The 23,361-nt window shown below is 37.8% G+C and overlaps 2 protein-coding genes across 5 annotated transcripts in view; both read left to right on the forward strand.

Annotated features, from left to right (window-relative positions):
• The window catches only part of rho-6 (rhomboid 6), a 126,718-nt gene that overhangs the window by 93,452 nt on the left and 9,905 nt on the right, over positions 1 to 23,361 (forward strand). For all 4 annotated transcript variants that reach the window (XM_046626354.2, XM_046626355.2, XM_046626352.2 and 1 more), the window contains 2 exons: positions 15,961 to 16,131; positions 18,811 to 18,966. In XM_046626354.2, the coding sequence (XP_046482310.1) occupies positions 15,961 to 16,131; positions 18,811 to 18,966 (327 nt within the window). The remainder of the gene's footprint in view (positions 1 to 15,960; positions 16,132 to 18,810; positions 18,967 to 23,361) is intronic.
• Positions 1,562 to 3,770, forward strand: LOC124219155 (uncharacterized). The gene is made up of 2 exons (XM_046626351.2): positions 1,562 to 3,262; positions 3,617 to 3,770. The coding sequence occupies exon 1, from the start codon at positions 1,815 to 1,817 to the stop codon at positions 3,258 to 3,260; it is 1,446 nt and encodes a 481-aa protein (XP_046482307.1). The 5' UTR covers positions 1,562 to 1,814; the 3' UTR covers positions 3,261 to 3,262; positions 3,617 to 3,770.

Here is a 23,361-nt window from a genome sequence, read left to right on the forward strand (position 1 = left end):
CAATTGTTTGCAAAATGGAGGCTCGAAAAGGGTGAAATGTTACGTAAAAATCAAATAATGGTTTCTTGCTTGATTTCTCGAGCTAATTGTTATATCTTGGGTTCAACTTTGGATATAACCTTGATTCAGTGTTTGAATTTCGAAAATCATGGAAAATTAAAAATGGCGGACTCAATATGGCGGATGAAATCATTAAAAAAAAGCTTATTTGGCGCAAAAACTTTGTTCCTAGGGTTTTCGGGGTCGCTGATTACGAATCTGAGGTCAGTTTTGAAAAAATTCAAAATGACGGATTCAATATGGCGGACCAAAAATCAAAATTACACGATTCTGCGCAAAAATTTGCTCTTTTTTTACCAAGTCACTAATTTTCCATTTTGAAATTTTTTTGACAAAGTATCCAGTATTTCTATAGAAAATGTTATAATCAAGGACCTGCCTAAATGTTACGTTAATCGAAAGAATAGATTTTAAGACTCGATCCAAGTTGTTGGAACACACCGCAACGTACAAATTTTTTTTTACTAGTAATTAGTTCGTTGTCGATTGATATTATTTGATGAAAAAAAATAAAGCTCCATGAAGCTTTGTACTAACTGTGTGTGAAAAATTCCACTTTGTCCTTTTAATACCCGCCTAATAAAAATATTGAAAATCGACGTGTTTTTTAGACCAAATCCAAATGCTAGTTCCTTTATTCATGTACCAAATAATTTTCTAACAAAAGTGGTCTGAAGACAACAAAAAATTGGTTAATTTCATACGGAAACAAAAGTTCTCGAGCAAACTGACCATTTCGTTCAACGAGATGAGAATATAAAAAATGATGTAACTTTGCTCTCAGTTTACTGATTGCAATAAAATCAATTTTAAATGTAGGCTATTTAAACCCTTATTCTAAATGAAATCCCCGAATGTCACAGTTAAACGTGAAAAGAGAGAATATGCGAGTAATATTGTCAATATTGTAATAACACTGGCTTTGCGGTAAAGAGACTGACTCGGCTCGAACCTGCGTTTCGATGTTTTTTTCCCCAATGTAGATCTTCTGAGTGTCTTGATATAGATAGAAACATTAATTTTAAATTCACGATATCTTCACCGGCAAGAGAGGTTTCTACTTATGGCCCTCCTCTAGTTTCTCGGGTCGAAAAAATCGATTTTTTTTTTTTTCATAAATCACATCTACAACATGTGTAGAAAATGTGTGCCAAAGGATTTTTCGATATTCGAAGTGGTTCACAAGTTACGGCCCTGGAACGGAGCAGGAGCGCGCGCCGGGCTGCTCCGAAAGCCGAGCGGCGCTGACCATTGTATTGATATCCCTATATCTAACTGCTACCTGAACCTTTTGTGAATTAGGCCCGAGTAAAGGGGAGCCGAGACCGTTGACAGACGCTTTCGAATATTGACTAAGACGCCGTGAAGTTTTAGTTCAGTTTTGCTGTGGCAGTTGCGAAGCGTACTATATTTTCTCTTGCGAGTCGCACGTAGCTGATTTTTTGAAAATAATTTTCAAAATGTTCAAGAAAGGAAGTAGAGACGCCCCTGCTCGTTACGATCGACCTAAAAAGCGAAAATTCGCAGGCAACCGACACACTTTTGAACAAGACAAGTCGTTTACATCGGCGTCAGCGACGAAACTTCGTCAAAATAAAAATTTTGAAGTGAACGTTGAACAGACTGTTTTGTATTGTATTTTGAATTTTGTGAGTGTATTTTCAACCATTTCTTCGGCTGTTATTTGTAAAGAGTGCAAAAGTACGGTGACTTTCCATCAACGTGATATACGAGGATTGGGCTTTAAAATTTCTATGGCGTGCAAGTGTGAGAAAGAAAAAGAAATAGATTCATGCCCAAAAATCGATAAAGCCTACGAAATAAATCGTCGCTTAGTTTTCGTGATGCGTTTGTTGGGAGTCGGTTATGAAGGCTATAGGATTTTCTGTGGACTGATGGATATGGGACAAGGTTTTGCTTTGAACACGTACTATTCCATATTAGAAAATATTCACTCAGCTTCTTCGGCCGTTTTTGATACAGTGTTGTCGATTGCGGTTAATGAAGAAAAGGAAATCCTTCAAGAACTAGGAAAAGCAGAAAATGAATTCACCATATCTGGAGATGGCACATGGAAAAAAAGAGGATTTTCATCTTTATTCGGAGTTTCAACTTTAATTGCCAAGTACACCGGTAAAGTGGTTGATGCGTGTGTAATGAGTAGTTTTTGTGCTGGATGCAATTTGTGGAAAAATAAAAAAAATAATGATCCAGTTGGATATGCAGGATGGCTCGCTGATCATGAAGAAAATTGTACTCGAAATCATACTGGAAGTTCTGGGAAGATGGAAATAGATGCAGTTGTGAAAATGTTTTCTCGTTCAGTAGATAAACATCAAGTTCAATATACGACATACATACGAGATGGTGACAGCAAGGCATTCAAAGGTATTTTGAATGCAGAACCATATGGAGAAGATGTTGTTGTTGTAAAAAAAGAGTGTGTTGGACACGTTGAAAAGAGGATGGGGACTCGGCTCCGAAATGCAAAAAAATCTAATAAAGGCATTGGTGGGAAAGGTGCAGGAAAACTCACTGATAAATTGATTGGTGAGATGACAAAGTATTATGGATTAGCTATTCGGAGACATCCAGATTCTATCGAGGAAATGAGAAAGGAAATTTGGGCAACATTCTTTCACAAGATTTCCACAGACAGCAATCCACAGCATCAAAATTGTCCTGCAGGCGAATCTAGTTGGTGCAAATGGCGGAGAGCTGAGTTTCTCGGAGAGGCTGAGCAATTCAAACACAATAAACCGCCTCTTTCTGAAGCAGTTCAAAAAGTCATAAAGCCAATTTATGAGGATTTATCCAAAGAAGAATTGTTAAGCAGATGCCTGGGATCGGAAACTCAAAATAATAACGAGTCGCTCAATTCGTTAATCTGGACTTTTGCTCCGAAGCACCTCCATTCTGGGCCAAAAGTGGTTGAAATCGCCACGTTTCTCGCTGTCATAATCTTCAACGAAGGATTCGAAGCTATCCTGAAGACCTTGGAAACCATGGGAGTGAAAATCGGCCCACAAGCTAAAGGATATGTTCAACAGCGTGATAGCTCTCGGATCGACCGTTCAGAAAGGCGCACGAGCGATGTTGTAAAACAGGCCCGAATCGCGAAAAGAGAAGACAGAGCAGCTCTGCGTGACTTCCAAGAAGAAGAGGAAGGCCTATTGTATGGTCCAGGCATAGCAGATTGACGGTGAGATAGAATTTTTAGTATAAATCACATGCGCGAACTTCCAAACGCGTTTTTCTCGAAACACCATTTTTCGAAACGGTAACCACGATATTTCAGAAACTGTTGCACCGATCTTGTTCAAATTTATACAGCATCTTTAATATGTTATAAGCCAGCGATTGAACTAGGATTATCATGATTGCTTCGATAGTTTTTTTCGTACGAGCGAAAAACTTAAGAAAAAATGAGTAAAAAATAGAATGTAATTTTCAAAAGTGTATAAAAAAGTCAATTTTTGTAATTTAGAATTCACTCTAGTTCAATCGCTAGTCTTGAATATGAAGATTAAAATGCCGTTTGGTTTTTTGATTTCAGATAAGCAGAACAGCCGCAATCTTGGTCACCGTCAAGCACCTCTTTTACTTGATGTCTTCCTGTCGGCCACTATAACTGCTATTCTATTATATATTTTGACTTCAAAAAATTTGTAAAGCTTATTTAAATGTTAATAAAGATTATGCAAAAATAATGAGATTGATTATTTCGATGCTTTGCCCGTAAAAAAATTATTGAAAAAGCCATAAAAAAAACAGCCGAGAAACTAGAGGACGGCCTTATGTTGGGCCAGAAAAGAAAAAGTTTTTGATGTTTCTGTATTGGAAAGAGCCAATGCTTAAGAATAAACCCAGCAAATTTCACAATTGGACCCCAAGCAAAAATAATAACTAACAAAAGGGACATGGAGCGCGTGAAAAAACTTGCCGTCGTACATTCCACTGCATCAAAAGAGGTAAGATTGGCCCGAAAACCGGAGCAAGGACTGCTTAAGAAGAACGTTTTGAGGAAGAAGAAGGCGTAATCTATGGTCCTGGCATAGCAGATTACTTGTAAGTGTGAAACTTTTCATTTTACTCGTACACAAAGTACAGATTAACTTTAAACACGTTTCTTCAAAACTCTTACGGGTGGATGATTGTGATCACGAAGAGCGGCTATCGATGACCGCATCTACACCCAGCCATGATATTATTACGGCCCATTTCGAGTTGGTAGCCCGTCGACTACGCGCACATATCAAGGATCAGAGGAAATGAGAGAAACTTGTAATGAGGAGTTAAATGTTTGAGTATATAATTGATTGATTGTCAAAGATAAGGAGATTACAGTGAGAAGATGTGGAGGAGGTAAAAGGGAAGAAAGGTGAATTTAGACGTTGCTCGAATTAAAGATGACTTGACAGTGAGTACATGGAGGGAAGGACGCAAGAGACTGGCTAGTTGCAGTTTACTAGTTGAGGGAGCATTCTGCTAGAATGCAAGAATATTAGCAGCGCTTAACGCTCCCCAGCCAGAAGACGAAATCTCCCACTCCCTCGTGACACTTAACTAACGCAACTCAACGAAACTTTCTCGCGCAACAATCAAAACCCCTGAACTAGCAAAACTCAACGACACCTCCCTGATCAGTCGCCAGAACTAGAGTGATCTTTCTGATCGCCGATCGGCCGCAACGCCGATCCCGTCACGCTAATCCCCTCGTGACGTCATGACCCTAAGAATGCGCAACGATCGATCCGTCATCGATTTCGTAGATTGCGCAACTTGACGCGCACCTGTCGTCGCTTCGCGGCGCAGAACTTAACGCTAGATCGCGATGTCGTCTTCCGCGCAGCTCTACGGTGTCCCAGGATTGGGCGGGGTGGTGCTCCCTCGTCGCTAGCCGGTCTCTCGCGGTTGCCTTGGTCAGGTGTGGCCGAGGTGAGCGGGGAGGCTGCGGCGTGCCGGTCGCCAGCGGGAATCGCGTCCGCCTTGGATTCCCGCGCTGCAGGGATCTGCGTTGTCTCCCCCTCAGCAGCCTCGGCATCCTTCACGCAAGATCTCCACGGTTTCGCCTCGCCTCGAAATATCCTCGGTGTCGGAGTTGGTCGCTGGCCTGTGGCCGGTGTACTCATAAAAAAAAAATAAAATAAAAAAAATCCCTGCAACATCTTAATCGTGATTCGCTATCGCGTCCCTGTCGAAGCTCGGATGCGTGTCTCCAGTTCTGGCGCTCTTCTATTATTATCTCGCGACCCGATCTCAGAAACCCTTATCCCTGGGTTTCGCCCAACGTTCAGGGAGCATCTTGTAGCGGGCATGCCTAAACGAAATGCCACGTTACAATATATGTGGCACTTCGAGTCAACGGGGAGTTCGATTGTATACGAATTATATGACAATGTCTCCCATTCTCTAGTGTTGGTATAATTCGTACAGAATTGAGACTCGCATTTTGTTTCAAGACCAAAAAAAGTTAGTTAAAAGCATATGGCATTAATGAATATTACTGTAGAATAAACTAGTAAGTCAAAGATTTATTTGCTATGTGAAAGCAATGTATATCGTGATTATAAGACTACAGCTTCCTAGATTAAATGTTTCGGGATTTCATCCACGAATTGGACCGGGTAATAAACAGTTTTTCGGAAATTCATTCCTAACATTAGATATAAGCATAATCTCTGATTATGGACAGATTGCCTTTTACGGATTTCAGTCTCGTGTACCTAATTAGGATGCATGAGCATCGTATACCGTGGAATACTGTCCCCATACACAGTGAGCTAGTTTTCTCACTATTTTTTTTATAGATCATTATGCAAGACGAGAAAACACAGAGAGGATGTTTTTTTCTTGCCCAAGTGCGGTAATGGAACCAAATGCCTCAGGATGAATCACTCGAACAACAAAAAACCAAACAAAAATAAATCGAACTAAAGTCATCCAAGAAAAAATAACCCATAACTAAACTAACTCAAAATAAAGAGAGCCCATGAGCACAAATTGTTGTTGACAGCTTAGGTGAAATCGCGAGAATGTAACTCGAACAATATAATGAACATTGGATACTAATGATGATTATTGATTTTATTATGAATTGTTAACATTTTCACAATACAAAACTTGAATATAATCATAAGTTACGTGAAATACCACGTAAATAATGCATTGTATCAGGCGACTTAATCTCACTTAACCTTCTCACTAATTGATATCATAGCATTAACATGTGTATGAATTGTCCTTATTTAACAAAATATGTAAACAGGTAATAAATAATTGTACAAGAATAACATAACTCCGCAATAATAACCCATGACATTCGACAGTGATTTAAATACAAACTCATGAACTGAAATATTAATGGTAATTATAGTTTTGATAGATTGTTATTATGACATTTGGAATGTAATGCAATTCAATTTGATTTGATTTTTTTTACTACTTACTTACATTTCTTTCGATTTAATTTAATTGAATTCAATGTTTCGTCAATTTTTCACTGCATATTCAAATGAATGCCAAATAATACATACATTTTTTGTACGGGTTATTTTCGTCCAGGGTAATTGTTATCTTGGTTTACTTTTGTCACGGATTACTTTATTTTTGGGCTATTCTTGTTCAGGTTATTTTAGTATTGTTATTGACCTGGGTTGTATTTGTCATGGGTTATTTTTTTTTTTTTTTTGCGTTTTTTCGCTTCGGATAATTTATAAGGGGTTATTTTTTTCACCCAGAACATTAAGAGTGGTCACTCCCCCCATTCGTTGCGGAAGGTGTATGATGTTGCCTGGGTGTCGTATGGGGAATACCCGGGTAGACGAACGGTACCCGAAATTTGGTGACCAGCTGAGTCACGTACGTTCGCATTGGTCAGTTTTACCTCTGTCAAGAAAGTTATTTTCTCGGGGAACAATGAAGTACCCTTTGGGTTCTTCCATATCTTAAGGAAGGTTTCTACTTTGCTGGGCCAAAAAATGTTCGGTTGTTCACCAATTTTTTCTAGGGAAAATATTGAATACAGACTGTTGATATCTGGTATATTTACTAAGCGGTTTTTATTCAACATGTTAGTAGTTTTTCAAGTTCGACATAACATGGTACTGGGAGTGGACGTAGCCACGCATGTCGGTGCGTCGGCGATAATATTCTTCGCTTGCGAAAGTCGTTTATCGTGGACAGGTGATCTCAAGCTAAAAAAATCGAACACAATTTTACTTTGTACAATATTATGTACAAGTTGAACTAGAATAAAGAAGAAAAATAGAAAAATAACATAATATTGAGCAATCAAAGGGGAAGTTGAGTTTTTAACCAAAAGTTTTTCAGTTTTTTGCTCATAAAATAAAAACGTTTGAATATTTTTGGATAATTCTAGTTGATGTAGTATCGCAGCCGGTTATTGCATGTAAAAATAAAATATGCTTTTGGTATTTTGGATAAACAGAATAACTTTGTGAAGAATATATTTCTGTTCGCCGTTGCGCTTTTCTAGGTTTCAGAAAGTAAATAATTTAATCAACAGGAATCTTTGCAGTGAGTAGTATTAACAAATCAACATCTTCACCAACTACAATTATTGTGTTTGTTGCATTATATTTTTCTATTGCTGTTTCAATTATAAGGACGTCTGCGTCATTTTGAGCATGTTTCACTACAAATATTGCAGTCTATTTACGTAGCTACATCACTACTACAACAACAACAACTATAATACAAATACTACATCAGCAATGTATAGAAAGAGCAAAACTTCAGTAGTAAAAATATTCGAAAAAAAAGATTTGATTGATTGCGCAAAAGTATTGAAAGAAACTGATTCTTCTCCGCAAACAATAATCACAGCAGGAATTCGCTTACTCCTTGCTGTTTATGGAGCTCCAAAAAAATTGATTGTCTAGATGAATACCGATATTTAACCTTTGTCAAAAATACTCGACACAAGAAGCAAGTACAATTATCATGTCTCCCCCAAAAATCGGCATCTGCTATTCAACACTTGTATCGAGTATTCTATCAAGTTCAGACATGGCTAGGCAATCAACTAAACCCAGAAGACTGGGGTTGGAAATTCATAGATAACACTTTGGAACCGATTCAAAGTTTACTGCCACCCGCTCCAGAAAAACTCCTTGATTCTATTTCTTGCAATTGCAAAAAAGGTTGCAGTGGCAAATGTGGCTGCAAAAAAGTAGGATTACTGTGTTCTCCAGCATGTACCAATTGCCAAGGTCAGTTTTGTTCGAATGTCCAATTAAATACGACAGAGGAAGATTCAAGTGATTTTGATGAAGAGACGACTGGTTCATCTGCATTTGAAGAATTGATGAACATCCAGCAAGAAGAAGGGGGAGAATAAGAAGAAATCGAACAAGACACGACTGTTGAAGTAGATGTTGAAGAGTATGAATCAGATTAAAATATGAAAAAAATCAAAACTACAATTAAAGTCTATATCCAATATCAATATCAATATTCATTATTCATTTAAAAAAGTATTGTCCTTGAAAATTACATTATAATAGTTCGTGGAAGAGGCCTACTGTGGAAACCACGTAAAAAAAAAACGCGTCGAGTACACTACCTCGCAGGTGGCGTGGAAATGTGTGCATATCACGTATAACGTGACTTTTACAATCGCGATATCTCAGAAATGGTGACTCTTGGAAAAAAAATTATAAGGACCATTTTTGTAGATAATTTGAGGATCCACAACTTTGGTTTGAGGTACTTTTTCGATAAAACTCACCGTTTTCGAAAAAAATCCAAAAAACCTCAAATTTTGACCTTTGACCCCGAATAACTTTTGTAGCGCACATGGGATTAATGGGGACTTTTGAAACTTTCTTTCTAATGGTGAACCCAAGCTCTCCACAAAAATTCAGCATTCCCGCAATTTCGGCTATTTGACCACTATTTTTATGTCTAGATTGACCGGGCTAATAGCGCAGCAATGATTTCGAGGCGTGTTGATCACGCCAGGCGCCCAACACAACTTCGCGATATTGTTTTTAGGTCCAGGGTACATCGTGGACGCCGAATTCTTGTGCACGCGGTAAGTTCTCGGTCATTTGCTCCGAGTGACCGAGGGGCCGGAAAAATCCACGTCACAATATATATACATATATATATACATGTATATATATATATATATATATATATAAAAACTTGATGGTTCCGATACATTATCCCGAATTAGGACAATGAAGAATACAGATGTGTTCACTGTACGACGATTACACCGAAACTAATTGTTTATTCACTCTCTCACTGATTTTTCGAGGAGCATTAGGAACCCCAAGGTTCGGATTGTTTTTCTATAATTCTTACATGATTTCAGTCGTCGATGTACCTCTCAGGGGTTAACGAATATTAGTGTACATGACTATTCACAACAAACTGCCACCTTCTGCCCACAGATGTTACTACTCCTCCAAATTGGGGACATACATCAAGGTACACTATGGCCACGTTACAACAGTATCCCATAACCTGTGAGAGGGAAAAGGTAGTCATAACGATAATAATCGCGGGGGCCAAGAGTCGTGCTAAAGACATTTGACGATAACAATTAAGACTAGCGGTAAAAAAGTACGGAATGGATAAGCCAGGGCTCCACTTAACGGCAGGTTTAACCGTCATTTGCAAGTTAGATTCACCGTCGACCATGAATAACAAGTGAAAAACGCCGCGAAAGTACTAAGCGCAAAACGACTACGCCGTCTTTTGTATCTGGGTACCCTGCGCACTTTGTTGGTTTGTTTCTTTCACTGTTTGTTTTCCTACCCTCGCCTGCTGTCGCGTTGGAATGCTTTTGTCATTTTGGAAAAAAGTCTTAGTATTATGTAAACAGAATACCAGGCAGGTGAAATTCTTCATGATTAGAGCCGTACGGAAGTTACGGCAAAATATCTGGTTGTTTTTCAATTTTAAAATACCTGTGTATGATAAAACTGGTCATATTTCATATTTATTTTTGCTACAAGAACGTTTGACATGTTTAAAAATGTACATGATTAATATGAACAAGGAAAAAACAACAATCTCGTGCACAGACCTATATGACCTCATATTCCCCGCTAATTTGGATTTGCGGGAAATATGAGATCACAATTCCAAAAATCTACAAAAATCTACAAAAATTCTAAAAGACTGCTTTCAGTAGGTAAAAAAAAAAAAAAAAAAAAACAAGAAATTTCCAACAAAATCGAAAATGGTCCAGGTCACGAATCGGTCGGTTTGGAATGCCCCATATACAAAACGTAATATTTTACTTTTATTTGGTTCTGGGATAATTTTTCAGTTATTTGTACTATGTGCAGAACCCTGATGATTCCAATAATCTGCCCTACTGAACTGTCAAGTACATAAAATTCTAGTACCTATGTTCTGCAGCATTTCTTCTCCACCTCAGGTATAAAAAAAAAACTGAAATACTTTGAGTTTTAGCAATGTTTAATTTAGGACCTCTTTTTCCTGTTCCTATCGAAATCAAATTTCATCCGTCTTCCATGTACCTATTTTCTGCAGTATTGTGACGTTCTGGAAAGAAGGTTGAGAGAAATCTTGTGGTGTTGAGGTTTTACTAGAATTTCTCGTGCAGCCTGTCTCGATTTGGAATATTGTCTTGGGTCGTGCCAGCTATCACTATGCGTGACTGAAGTAATTCGTTTTACACAGCAATTTAGTTTAAAATACACATTTATTAACAATAAGATGATCTTTAAATCGATTTTCGAGATATGGTTTTTACAGTGTTGTTATTCACTTGGTTAGTTGTACTGAAGTTCGAAAGTTTTGAATGTGAATATTCTATGATTCAGAATGATTTATAATTCTGAACGTTCTTGATTTCGAAGTGTTCTGAATGGTATAAAGTTTGAATTGGTTCTGTAATTAATTTAGTTCTGTTCTCTTTTGCATCTGTCAGGTTCGAAAAGGATCTTCAATAGTGGGAAATTTGGAAGAGACTCCCGATTGGTTTTTGGCTACGTCGGTGCAAGACGATTGGTCTTGAAGAGGCCAATCGGTGCAGTGCTGACAAGATAGTTAATTGCAAGAATGCATATTTGAATTCTAAGAATGATACTCTGTGAATTGCTCATCTTGTCTTTTCTCACGTTCCTTAAGTTTGGTCAGTGAGGGTTCATGAGCCTGAGTTCCGTGATTTTCGATTGTAGACCCATATGGTCTATGCGTGAGTTGGAATTAAAGATATAAAGTAAAGAAATAAAAATGATATATATATATATATTCCATAGCATTACATAAACGTAAGCTCGCTTGCGAAATGACAGATGGTATGTTGTATGCAGATTGTCTGTGCGAGACCATTGCATACCACATGGTAACTGAATCTAGATCGATACGGATCTTAAAGGCTATGGTATGAGCATGTGTGCTCTCTTATCGTAATTGCACGTCGGTAGGTTACGGTATAGAGAGGGTACAGCCATAATTATTGGTTGGGCCTCAACAGTATTATCTGCAGAGGTTCATAAACATTTGACTCTGCCTGGTGATCCAATTGAATTGCAAGAAGAAACCATCCCTTCGATACACGTTGCACAAGTACAAATGCCATTAGCCAACCGCGCACGTCATACGATGTTCGGTTCGATACCTTGTGGAAAAGTTACCTTCGCTCCAGATAAAATACGGAAACGTCGCAGGTTACCTAAATACAAATTGGCGATGCGAGGAATTGGAGACGAGAGAATTTCGATACGGTCTGCGGTGATAAAAGAAGCGTCGAGAAAGTTCTCGGGAGAGTTTGGAACAGTGATATCCTCATAATGCGGGATGATCTGTGCGCGATGATATTATAATGTAATTTCGAGTCGTTCGGAAAGACTGCGGGCGGGAAGTTCAGCGGGTTAGAGAAGCAGTTGGCAGTCCTGGAGTCGAACAGGCACAATACGAAGGCGCCCAGGAAAGGGCATAAGCTTAAAACTAGGTGGCTAAATGCGCTCCTAATTCCCAAATGCACAAACTAGCTGTTCCGCTCGGCGGCTGGCGGGGTTATCTGTTGCCAACCGATGTTTACCAGAACTGGGATACGCTAAACATAGAAACGTTTATTTTATTTTCCATGCAACCGCCCCGCGGGTATCCAAGCTAATAACACCGAAGCAAACTTACGAGGCAGCCAAAGCAATCCAGAAGTCGCGAAACCACTCCAAGATATCCTCCGATCCAGACGTCCCTCTGGATCCGTACATTTTTCAATCTTTGGCGGCTCGATTCCTATGGGGTGGTTGCCCTATCGGATAGATTTTCAGAGTGCTATTTTTGTTGTTTGGTCTTATTTCCCTGTTCTCCTATTCCTTTTTTATACAGAAGTCCCACCGATTTTCCAAATCAAAATCAAGTGATGCTTATTGCTTCCTCGGTGAATCGCAAAATGTGATGAAACAAAGGCTCAGATAGTTTCATTACAGCTATCTATAGCCACGCATGATTAAAAAGCCTTCGTAATACAGCAGAAAAAATTAAATACGCCGAATTTCAAATCCAACAACTGACTTTGTTAACAACTTCAAGAAAATAACATTATTCTATTAGTTTTTACTGAACAAATCATGTGGTTTGTCACACTCTGATGAACAATAGCTAATTTTTTATGCGAATAATTTTTTCATAGATACTCTGAATTAAATTTTTGGGTAACGATAACACACCTATTTACTGCTGGATCACAAGCTTGCCATCTGTGAATTATAACGTTTTTAAGTATTAGATTCCTTTCATCAACCGATAAGCTCAACGAAAAATCGATCTCATGATTTGTAGTGTATTCATTTATAAATAAATCGAGCTATTGTCCATCAAAGTCGAACGAACTGTATGATTTTTTTTGTAAAAAAATCGTGAAGTATTGTGATTTTTCTGACACTAGTAAAAATATGGTGTTTATAGTTGAAATTGAGTGATTAAAAATATTTTTCTTGCAATTAGATCACAGGGACTTCTTTGAATTTTATTATACTTGCTGAAATTTGTAACTGGTTATAGTTTTTAAACATTTATTCAGCCATGATTTCGTTTCGACACATGTTTGAGCTGAATGTATATCCCACATATCCTTAAGTGGACCTCATTATTTAAATTCTTTTCAATTGATGTAAGATTTCAAGTATCTGCACAATTTCATAAAAAAAGTAACTTCCTTACGTTTGGATTGAATGCATTCAGTGAGTTTCACAACATAGGTTCAAGTAACGTTGAAAAATTGATTTTCGTGAAAAAAGTTCCTTGCGTCACACTTTTCTTCAATTTTTTTCAAAATGATTCCACAGCTTTCCTGGAAGCTCAGAGAATAAAAGTTGGAATCCAATTTGCAATATGATGATTCACCATCTAAGTATGCCACTTGTACGCAATCAATATTATTCAGATGAATTTTCAATCCAATAAAGCTGTACGATGTAAAAAAAATTGATTTAAAACGTTATCTATAAAACATCGAAAGAACGAAAAAATTTTTATCGAAATTCCAGCCTTCCTCGCTCGTGATATTGAATTAATAAAATCGGGGAAATCTCACTTTGGGTGTACAGTTTTGTAAATTAGTTTACCGAAGGATGTAAGAGTTAAAAAAAGTCAGTTCCTGTTCGCGTCAAGTGTAATAGATGCAACAGTTTCTTCGTGATTATTCACGAAGCAATCAAATTAGAAAAAAAAAGAGAATCGAGTATGCAATAATTTATTTTTACATTTGAATATGGATATACATTTTGCACTGTTTAATAATCCAAGGTGAAGATGGTGCTATTACCTAAGAATTTTGGGAAAGTCACACCGAAATTCGTTTCTGGGTTCCTTAAACAAATTTGTAAAACGTGCCCGGGATGTGGGCCAAATTTACCTTAACTAAATAACGTTCTTTGCTGGTCCGATTGTTTGCCTTGAAGCTATTTTCCGTAAGGCAGAGAGCGGAAAGCTCTCGGTTGAAATCTTTCAGCGCTGAAAGAGCCAGCTCGAGCGAATTTTGTGACGGATGACGCCCACAAAAGTTGAATTTGCCAGAGCCACCGGATGTCACTCACGCCAAGTGAGTTTCACCCCAGAAAACTCATCAGTCTGATTCACTCTGCTGTCCAAGTGAGCTTATATTAGCCTCCGTTCCTGCCTTCAGCCTCCACCATAAAACGGATCCGATAAATCCGATCCTCCCCAACTGCTGCCACCATCCAGTTATTGGGAATAAAAATTTTACCTATTGATGGTATACGGGTATGTGGTATTAAACTTTCAATGCTCAAACCAACAAATACGAAGGCTCAGAACCTCGTTCGGAATCCCGCAAACGTTTTGAAGTAGATGCGCTTTTGCCTCGAGCTGATAGCTCCTTTCATATAAATCACATCACAGACCGAGAGTTTCCGGTGAAGAGTCCCTATCCGAATGATGTTTCACCGGTAGATGGATATCCGTACCTAAGATGTAACTTCAGTTACCTACCTTCTGGCGAAACTTCATTCCTATCGATAGCCTTTATCGACAGCTACCGGTATGTGCTTTCAAATTTTAGTTTATAAAACATTTAAAACATTATAAAACATTCAAATTACTTTTTCACAATACTCGTTGCACCAGAGTTTCCGGATGGTCTATACAGATTGAGGAACACTGTAAACTCATTTAAAACCTGGTCGTTCAATGTTCTCCTGAATTACAGATATTTTTAAAAATTGAAAAATTTAATCGGAGCTTTTTTTGCACACATCGTAAACATCAAACCATGATTGTATGAAAGAAAGAAGAGGTGTATATTATAGTGTCCTCGTCTACGTACATTCATTTTCTAAAAAAATCACTGATTTCTCAGACCGTCAAAGACAATCTAGGACACGTACGACTTCACGTTTAGGCATTTTGTTACTTGTTTCTGTTTAATTAGATTACGAGTGTTTAAAAAGAAAAAAAATCCCATGTTCCAGAAAAATTATTCGATAATGGTAATTTTTCAAGGACTTCAGTAAGGACTTCGGGTGATCGTTTATCGTTCATCTGTATATATTAATTTTTTTCGAAGCAGATCTCTTATGAAGAGCTTGAGGCCCCGTGGCAATTGAAACTAGACTCAAGCCTAATAAACCAGAATAACAGAAAATATATTATATATTAAATGTATATTTTCCAGTGTTTTTATATGGAAATTGTATTATTCCTGGAGTTTCATCAAAAAGTGGAAATATTCAGGTTGGTTATTAAGATGAGTTCATCACGGAGGGCTTAATTCTGTGGACGCTTATCGCAGGGCTCAAATATTATTGAAATCAATGCATTTTCAAAAATCAAAAAAGGGCAAATAATGCTAGCTAATTTCATTCCTTATTTCAGCAAACACGTGTAAAAACTATTTAATTGCCACAAACCTTGCACCTCTTTAAATATTCATGAAAATTGTTCACAAAATACGAGCCAGCGTAACCTCATTTTTCAGCTTCGAAATTCAACCCTTTCTATTACCATTCGATATCTCAACATCTTTCTGTACAATTTGAAATTCGTAAAAATTTTAGTGACACCCACTCTTAAATGCGTTCATTATTCAACTTAAGTATCCCGCGTGATGGTAAATCGTCCATTAGATCCGTTGTTGAAACGAAAATTTCAACAACTTTTCATCAAATTATTTGTTCAGTAACTTGGCACGAACTTTTGCACACGGATCGAGAGGATCGTCAGTTTCAATGTATATTTGATTTTCAGTATGTTTGAATACTGATGGTTTTGTTACTGTGCGCACTTTTATCACTGATCGAAGCCGCACAGTTCGTTTAATTGCGAACCCGGATGCAGGCGTTCGGTCGACCCCAGCACCGGCGAATATAACGGGCGCTTTTCACCCGCAGCCCCAAGTAATCGATGCTTTGTTTTCTATCGCTTCAGATATCCGTCCACTGTTTGGGCGAGGAAGCCACCCTGCGAACATGGCTGGTCTACGACCCTCAACAACGAATTCAAGCCTGGAGGTTCGCCTCCTACATGCTTCTACACTCGAACGCCCTTCATCTGTCTCTCAACGTCGTCATACAGCTGGTGCTTGCCGTTCCACTGGAGGTAATAACCAAGCAATCTATGAATTACCGGGTCGTTCAAATCGTTGGGAGAACAAGGCGAGGAAAAAGTGACAGAGCCTTTCTTTTCGCAGTTCCTTTTCCTCGCCTTCGTTCTTTGATATGCCATTAAACTTCAGCGTTAAGAATCTCTCTTATCGGGTTTTTATACCGCTCTTTCTTTAACGAGTTGAAAACGGCTACGCTAAACGCACACTGTGATAGTCTTAGGAAACTGATCACCCAACTGCTCGTGTGCAAATTCATGCAGCGATTCCGTTGGTAGCTTCAACTAAGCGCTCAGTTTTTGGTATGCTTTTCAGGTTGACTAGCTTTAATTATGGTGAGCGGCTATAAGCTAGAAATATTCGCCGCGTATCGATTTCGTATGTTGCAATGAGAATTTGGAACAGCCAAATTGTCAATTATCAATGTTTTATCGACAAACATTTACTTTTTCCTCCGTATTACTTTTTCGCAATAAACGGTTATGTTTTTTCCCGTCCATATATTTATTTTTCAACAAAACTTGAAATTTTTCTTTCAGAATTTTTTCATCTTGATGAAAAGTATCGCGAAGTAACTGTTTCCCGGCTCGTTAACTATGTATCGTACAAGTAATAAGTAATCAGAGTTCTTTTGATTACAATTTTTACTGCATCGTATAGAACACGTACACTTTGCATATGAACGAAAGTAATAAGTGATTTGCAGATATGAAAGAAGGGTTTCTTTACTTTGGTTAATATGAAAAAGTAAATGACATCCAGTTTACTAAAAAAGTGATCTGAACAACAAATCATAATGCTACCGGGTAAAACTACATTTAATCCAATAAACATAGCATATATTTCGCTTTCATATTCGGTGAGTTGGAAAAACGTTTTTCTTTGCATTCTCATTGAAACAATTTGTCAAACGCGTACCACTCAAATGACGTGAAATGCGATGATCTTCCGGCCCCCACGTTGCCAATGTACGGCTTCAAAGAAAATCGATCTGGAACTTCCGGTCTCTGTTCAAGGTGGGTGGACCTCTGTAATCGAGTTTTTAACCAATCTAAACGATAGCAGCGCACCAATGTCGATAACAATGCGTTTTTTGGTCTTCTGCTACCAAGTGACAGAATAAAAATTCAGCGTTTTCGGTTCTCACAATAGGGGATGCAAAAAAAAAAAAATCAACTATTTCGAATGATTGTGTGTTGAACAGCGCGGCGGTCGGAATTGACAAGAAAGCGAATACTTTTTTAAATTTTAGAAAGTTCTTACATGAAGAGTCATTTGTAACATCGCAAATCGAACTTCAGAAATTGAGCCTGATTGAGGCAAGTTTGCTCAAAGAGACTTTGCGATATTGAGTCGTAACGTTAGGTTGAATAGAACTCAATCTCGGGATCAGATTATCGCGCGACTGATTGTGAGGGATTAATTCAGAGTGCATCGGTACCGCAAACACATTTCTCGAGAACAACTCGGGCCACCGGGAATAATCCGAATAATGATACGTGGAGCTGCAATCAAACTTTAAAGCTTCAATTAATTTCAATCTGTATGGATCATCCAATGTGGAGTTAAAAAATGATTCTGGGCGAAATCTGATATTGTTCCTTTTCACGAAAGCGTCGAATCCAATTCCCTTTTTGCATTTAGCATTGGATGGAAAGTGCAAAATATTATGAATATGCAACGCTGCAACGGCTAAATGTTTGGTGTAAAATCAAAAATAGAATTAATTTTGTTTGAGTCTTCCTTAATTTATAATCGTACAAAGGATGTTTGGGATAATTAAGGATAACCAAGTAAGATATGAAGATCTGTTTAATGTAGTAGTTGAGACAGCTATGCACTGCGTATTAATCAATTAACGACGGCTCCACTAACTTGAATACGCGTATAATGCGTATACAAAATAATTTTCAGTCAAGTTTGTGAACTAATTTGACGAGATAGAAGTTGCAAAGTAACGTTACCGTAACAAAATATTAAGAAAAGAGTACAAATTTTTTAAATTTGGAGTGATTCTAAATTAGTTGATTTGAGATATATGAGTGGACAAATATTTCCATACTGCAGCCCTCTTTCGGTCATTTCACGTGAATGCGATAATCGATTTTTCAAATTTATGCTCAAGTAATTATCCAAGAAACAAGAATTTTCTTCACTATATCAGAAATGTCGATTAACGGTTTTTTTTTTTTAACTCCAAGAGCTACTAGTTTGTCTAATTGTAATGAATAATCTCTCATTTAATTCCCAAACGAGTTCTTCATTACTATTTACATTACTGAAATGAATTTTTTTGCAACAATAACTGTATTCCCAATAGAGTACAGGTTTATGGTTTACCTCAACACTTTGAGGTTTTTATATACCATATATTTCCACCAACTGAGTAACGAAACCGTGAAAATCGCGATTTCTAGAAAATCGATTTGAGAACAAAATGATCTATTCACAAAAAAAAAAAAAAAAAACTAGACCAACCGTAATTTACTTTGCATATTATCTCATTACGAAGGGATCTTGCTTTTATGCCAATCTCTATTTGCCACGACTTCGTAAAGAAAACGCCGCAACTCGACATCCTCCGGCCTTGGTTCCCTTAATTTTCAGCAGAGTAATATTTTACAAGATCAAGGGGTGGAAAGCGGTGAAAATTTTGATAAAATCCGTGTTCCCAGGTAGAACAAGGGTGGCTTGGGGTGGCGGCCGTGTACCTGGGCGGAGGCATTTGCGGAGCGCTTGGAGCATCGCTTCTTCAACCGACTCTCTATCTGGTTGGAGCATCGGCTGGAGTTTACGCTCTTCTAACGAGTCACCTCGCTCACTTGTACTTGGTAAGTTCTATTATCCCGTCCAAAAAGTATCCTGAAATGACAGGTAGTTGTCTATTTTCCGATCATTCGTGGCTCCCTTTTTTCGTTTCGCCAAATTCAACCCGTAACAAAAGCCAGCAGCCCATGATGACTTAATTGACAAGAAGAACTGCAATCACTCTGTCTATTCGACTTGGAACAGAGTCACTACGCAATATACCTGTATTACAAATTTCATTTTCTGGAACAATCAGGGTTGAAAATTGATTTTATCGTAAGTCTAATTTAATTTGATTAAATAAATGAATTAGGAAAAATAAATGATTCTGGTACACAAAAATTAACTTATTTGAAGCTATCGCAAATGGACAAATTTCTGAACATGTTTATTGGAATACACAGATTGTGTTTACAGGATATTTTGATGAAGCTTTGCGGTTCGAACCGTATGAAATGACTTCGAAATTTACCCACGTTTGAACGCTTGAGCTAACAGGACAAACATGAAATCATTTGCAATTTCAGCTAATTGCTTCTGCGTTTTGAGAAAGCTTCAAATTTTTAACTTACCGCCCTTGAGATACACTGCCCAACGATTTCACTCACATTCAGAATGCTTTTAGGCGATTGAATTCTATACATCTGTATTCCATATACCTACCCGATGTTTGTATTTTCATATAACTTGAATTGTCGTGCTTGGGGAGAAAGAGAGATAGATGGATGTTTAATGTTATTTCCATGACAATACTTGAGCATAAAGAAAGAGAGAAAGAATAGAGTAACTGATATCAAATAGTAATAAGAAAGAAGCAAGCGTGTACACAGCAACTAAGGTACAAAGATCAGAGCAGAAAATTGAATAATGTAGTAAGCGGTCATAAATCAAACAAAAACTCACAACAGAAACCGGAAAATAAAATTAACAGTAAGAAACGAGGAAAATTAAGAAAATCAAGCTGGCTGAGCCCTCAACAGGAGCGAAGCTGCAGACGGCGTCAGTCCGGAAGCAGATGGTTGAGGTCTGCAGACGTGCGAATCTGTTTCTTCCGTGAAACTTGAGCCTTCCTGACGAGAATCCCGTTGCTACTGTACCACACGTATCAAATACCAGCAATCTTTGCTGCTGCGTTTGTAACAAAAAACATCTCGTGTCAGTCCTGAGGTAAAGCCTCATTAGGATCATTGATTAAAATATTACCCGCTGGAGGTGGAGTGAGATTTGTCGAGATTAGATAGCTACGTTCACACTTATTGTTAGCTACAGGAAGACGGGTCAAAATGACTCGAGAACTGAGTTTGGTGTTTTTCTGCGAGACCAAGATACGAGAGTCCACGAGGCCTATATCAACCAGATCTTAGCCCAAAGCCAACGCAGCCTAGTTCAGAACCACCGAGATCTCGTGATCTGGATGACAGGTGATACCAGAGAAGATGACTTAAACCTTACCAGCACAGTCCATGGACTCCAGCAGTGCTACCGGCTGGGCTTGTTGTGATCGCTGCAGTTGTCGTAGCTCAGAAATATCCGACTGAAGTTTACGGATCTGCTTTTACAGCTCTACCATGCGAGCTGAGCTTGCATTGATCTGAGTCCATATGGTAGGCGAGCAAGCAAGGTGGCTGTAAAAAGCATGAAATCTCAAATTAAGAAGCTGAAGCAAATCTTCGACAGAGAGTTAGCCACAGACAGCAGTCGAGGGTTGAGATGCAGAAGTACATGATGGCTGAAAGGGCCGAAGAACACACATTGCTCCCCGTTGAACGAATTCAGGAGCCCCATCAGAGCAGCAGCTACAAGAGCCACCCTGTGATGCCTTTTCTTAAAGCAGCCAGAATGAACGTAAGACTCGTTAAGCAGCAGACCGCATCTTTGGTGGTGGAACAGTACATTGCGCAACAAAGAGAGGGAAATGGGTCATTTCTACCGAGGTAGTCATTGCTCAAGTGCATGTACAGGCCCTTTTTCGAGCATGTGAGGCAAAATAAAATAATTACATTCCATATTTGATTTCACTGATATAAATTAACTAGGGGCTGCTCCACACTTTGGTCAATATATTGGAGGCTCGTCCGCAAAAACAGATTTCACCCATTTTCTGCCCCTTAGGAGTTCAATTTCAAAAAATTCTCGAAAACTTTTTCATATATTCAAATGAGTAACCGTTATAAACAAAAACGAAATCGGTATATCAATGAGCTGAAGAGATGTCGAGAAATCCGCGAAAAACGCGTTTCACCCCTTTTCATCCCCTTGGAAGTGGAATATCAAAAAATCCCGTTTTAGTACTTGCCCACGTGACGAAAAAAAGATGCTCACCGAATTTCACGATCCTAGGTCTAGGGGTCGGTCTGGGCGTCGATGAATCATTTAGACTTTCTTCTATTATATATTAAATCACAAGAACAATGATTGATAAACAATATCATTCAGTTGTAGTTCATTGTACATTATCTCCCTAGGAAGGTAATGCAGTTCGTGCTCGAAATGAGCAGTTCCCCATTCATTTCACAGTGACAAAAAGGATCTATTTCATATGTGTATTGAAAAAAATAGATTAAAATTTGACTGACAGCGCGATAAGCAGCAGAAGTAATTGCAAATACCATGAAATGTAACCATAATGGACGGGGTGGGCAGCTAGCAGATAGCTATACATGTATAGCTAGCAGTAAGTATATAACCGGCTGCAACATGTGAGGTTATGGAAGTTGGGTGCCTCAGAAATCCAAAGAAAATACCAAGCAAGAACGCAGTAGGGAGAGCGCGAGGGTAACAGGAAAATCGTGAAAATACGGTAATTGCAATAACATTCAAAATGAAAGCTACGGTGAAATTCATATTCAAAATATTCGTAACAGAGTTTTTCTTCAATTGACCTGATTATTAACTACAAAACGTGAATTGAATCAAAGATTCGTGTCAATCAAGATGACGAGAACAATAAATATACATATACGAGAAAAATAAATTGACTTCCATTAAAATTAAACAATTTTGTATACATTTACGGTAAGTCCTTAAAATATTCAAAAATCCAACAAGATGGGTGTATGATTCCTCCATAAGCTGATATTTATGATAACTTTTGTTATTGCTTTTTGTTTGGATAGTTGACAGATGTTTCATTAAATTCCACTTTACTTACCATCAGCCCCGTATTTAAAACTATTGTTCCAGAATACTCATACCTTATTTGCAGGAAACAAAGCGATCGATTTTTGCAGCCATAAAAAGCGTAAAAGCACATGTATTGTTATGTCGACAATTAACTACGGCAAACATTTTTTTTCAGATGACCTTCAAGATTATTCCATCTGCAAAATGAAACTTCAGCAAACTGTAGTTTCAGAACAGTTAGTATAAGGTTAAAGTTTTGCAATATTATTGCATCTGCAAAATTGAACTTTAGGAAACTGTAGTTTCAGAATAGTTAGTATAAGGGGAAAGTTTTGCAAGACTTTGTTCATTGTTTGATTATCTAGTAGAAACACATGGGTGATTTTTTTTCCTTGTTTTCTTTTAATACCAATGCTAAAATTGAAAAATGAATTTGAGAAATTAAGCATAAACAAAAAACTCCAGGAAAACATGGTCCTCAGAATGATCGTCCTGAAGTCATAGCTTACTAAAGTTCACTTTTGCGGATACCGAAATCTTGGGGGTCATTTTTTTCGGCATTAAATAACCACTTGTTGGGGACTTTTGTAAGCTCTCTACACAGTAGCCACGTGTAAGCCGGAAATAATTATTCTCACAGGCCGGAGCTCGCGACACTCTTTTCAATTATATTATTTATGTATTATTCTCTCTTCTCGCACGGCGAGAACGCGAGCAATTTAAAATTCATATTCACTGAATCATATATAGCATGAATTGCTAAAGACTAAATGGGTTAATGTGCATGCTCTAAAATTCGAGAGCAAGAACAGTTGTTTTGTCAGGGTGACCAATATTTCTAAATTCCGATCACAGGCTGTACCTCGAAAATGTTGGCTACCTTGCATTAAGCCATTCAGTGATTCGCAATTCACTCTGTATGTATGCATGTGTAATATCAGTAAGAAGTAACTAAAAATAACTCAAATTCAGACATGTATATAAAGTAATCCTACAATTTTATCACGTCATCATAAAATCCCATTTTAGTTTACTATAACAACGTTCGCCTTTGAATTGACAGTTCACACTGCAGTATTTTACTAATTACTCAGCGGTGATCTACAGTGTTATGAAACATAGATTCTCGCATTTTTTTTTTTTTTTTGGCAGCTCAATTGTTGAAAAATCAATACTTTTTTATATATTTATTACGGTGTAGTTAGGTCTTGAATATTTATCTAATTATTATGTACATCAGCTGCAAAAATTTCTTTAGAAATGCAAAAATTATACATATTGAAATTATAAACTGG

The sequence above is a fragment of the Neodiprion pinetum genome, chromosome 5, assembly GCF_021155775.2.
Source record: "Neodiprion pinetum isolate iyNeoPine1 chromosome 5, iyNeoPine1.2, whole genome shotgun sequence".
Lineage (NCBI taxonomy): Eukaryota > Metazoa > Arthropoda > Insecta > Hymenoptera > Diprionidae > Neodiprion > Neodiprion pinetum.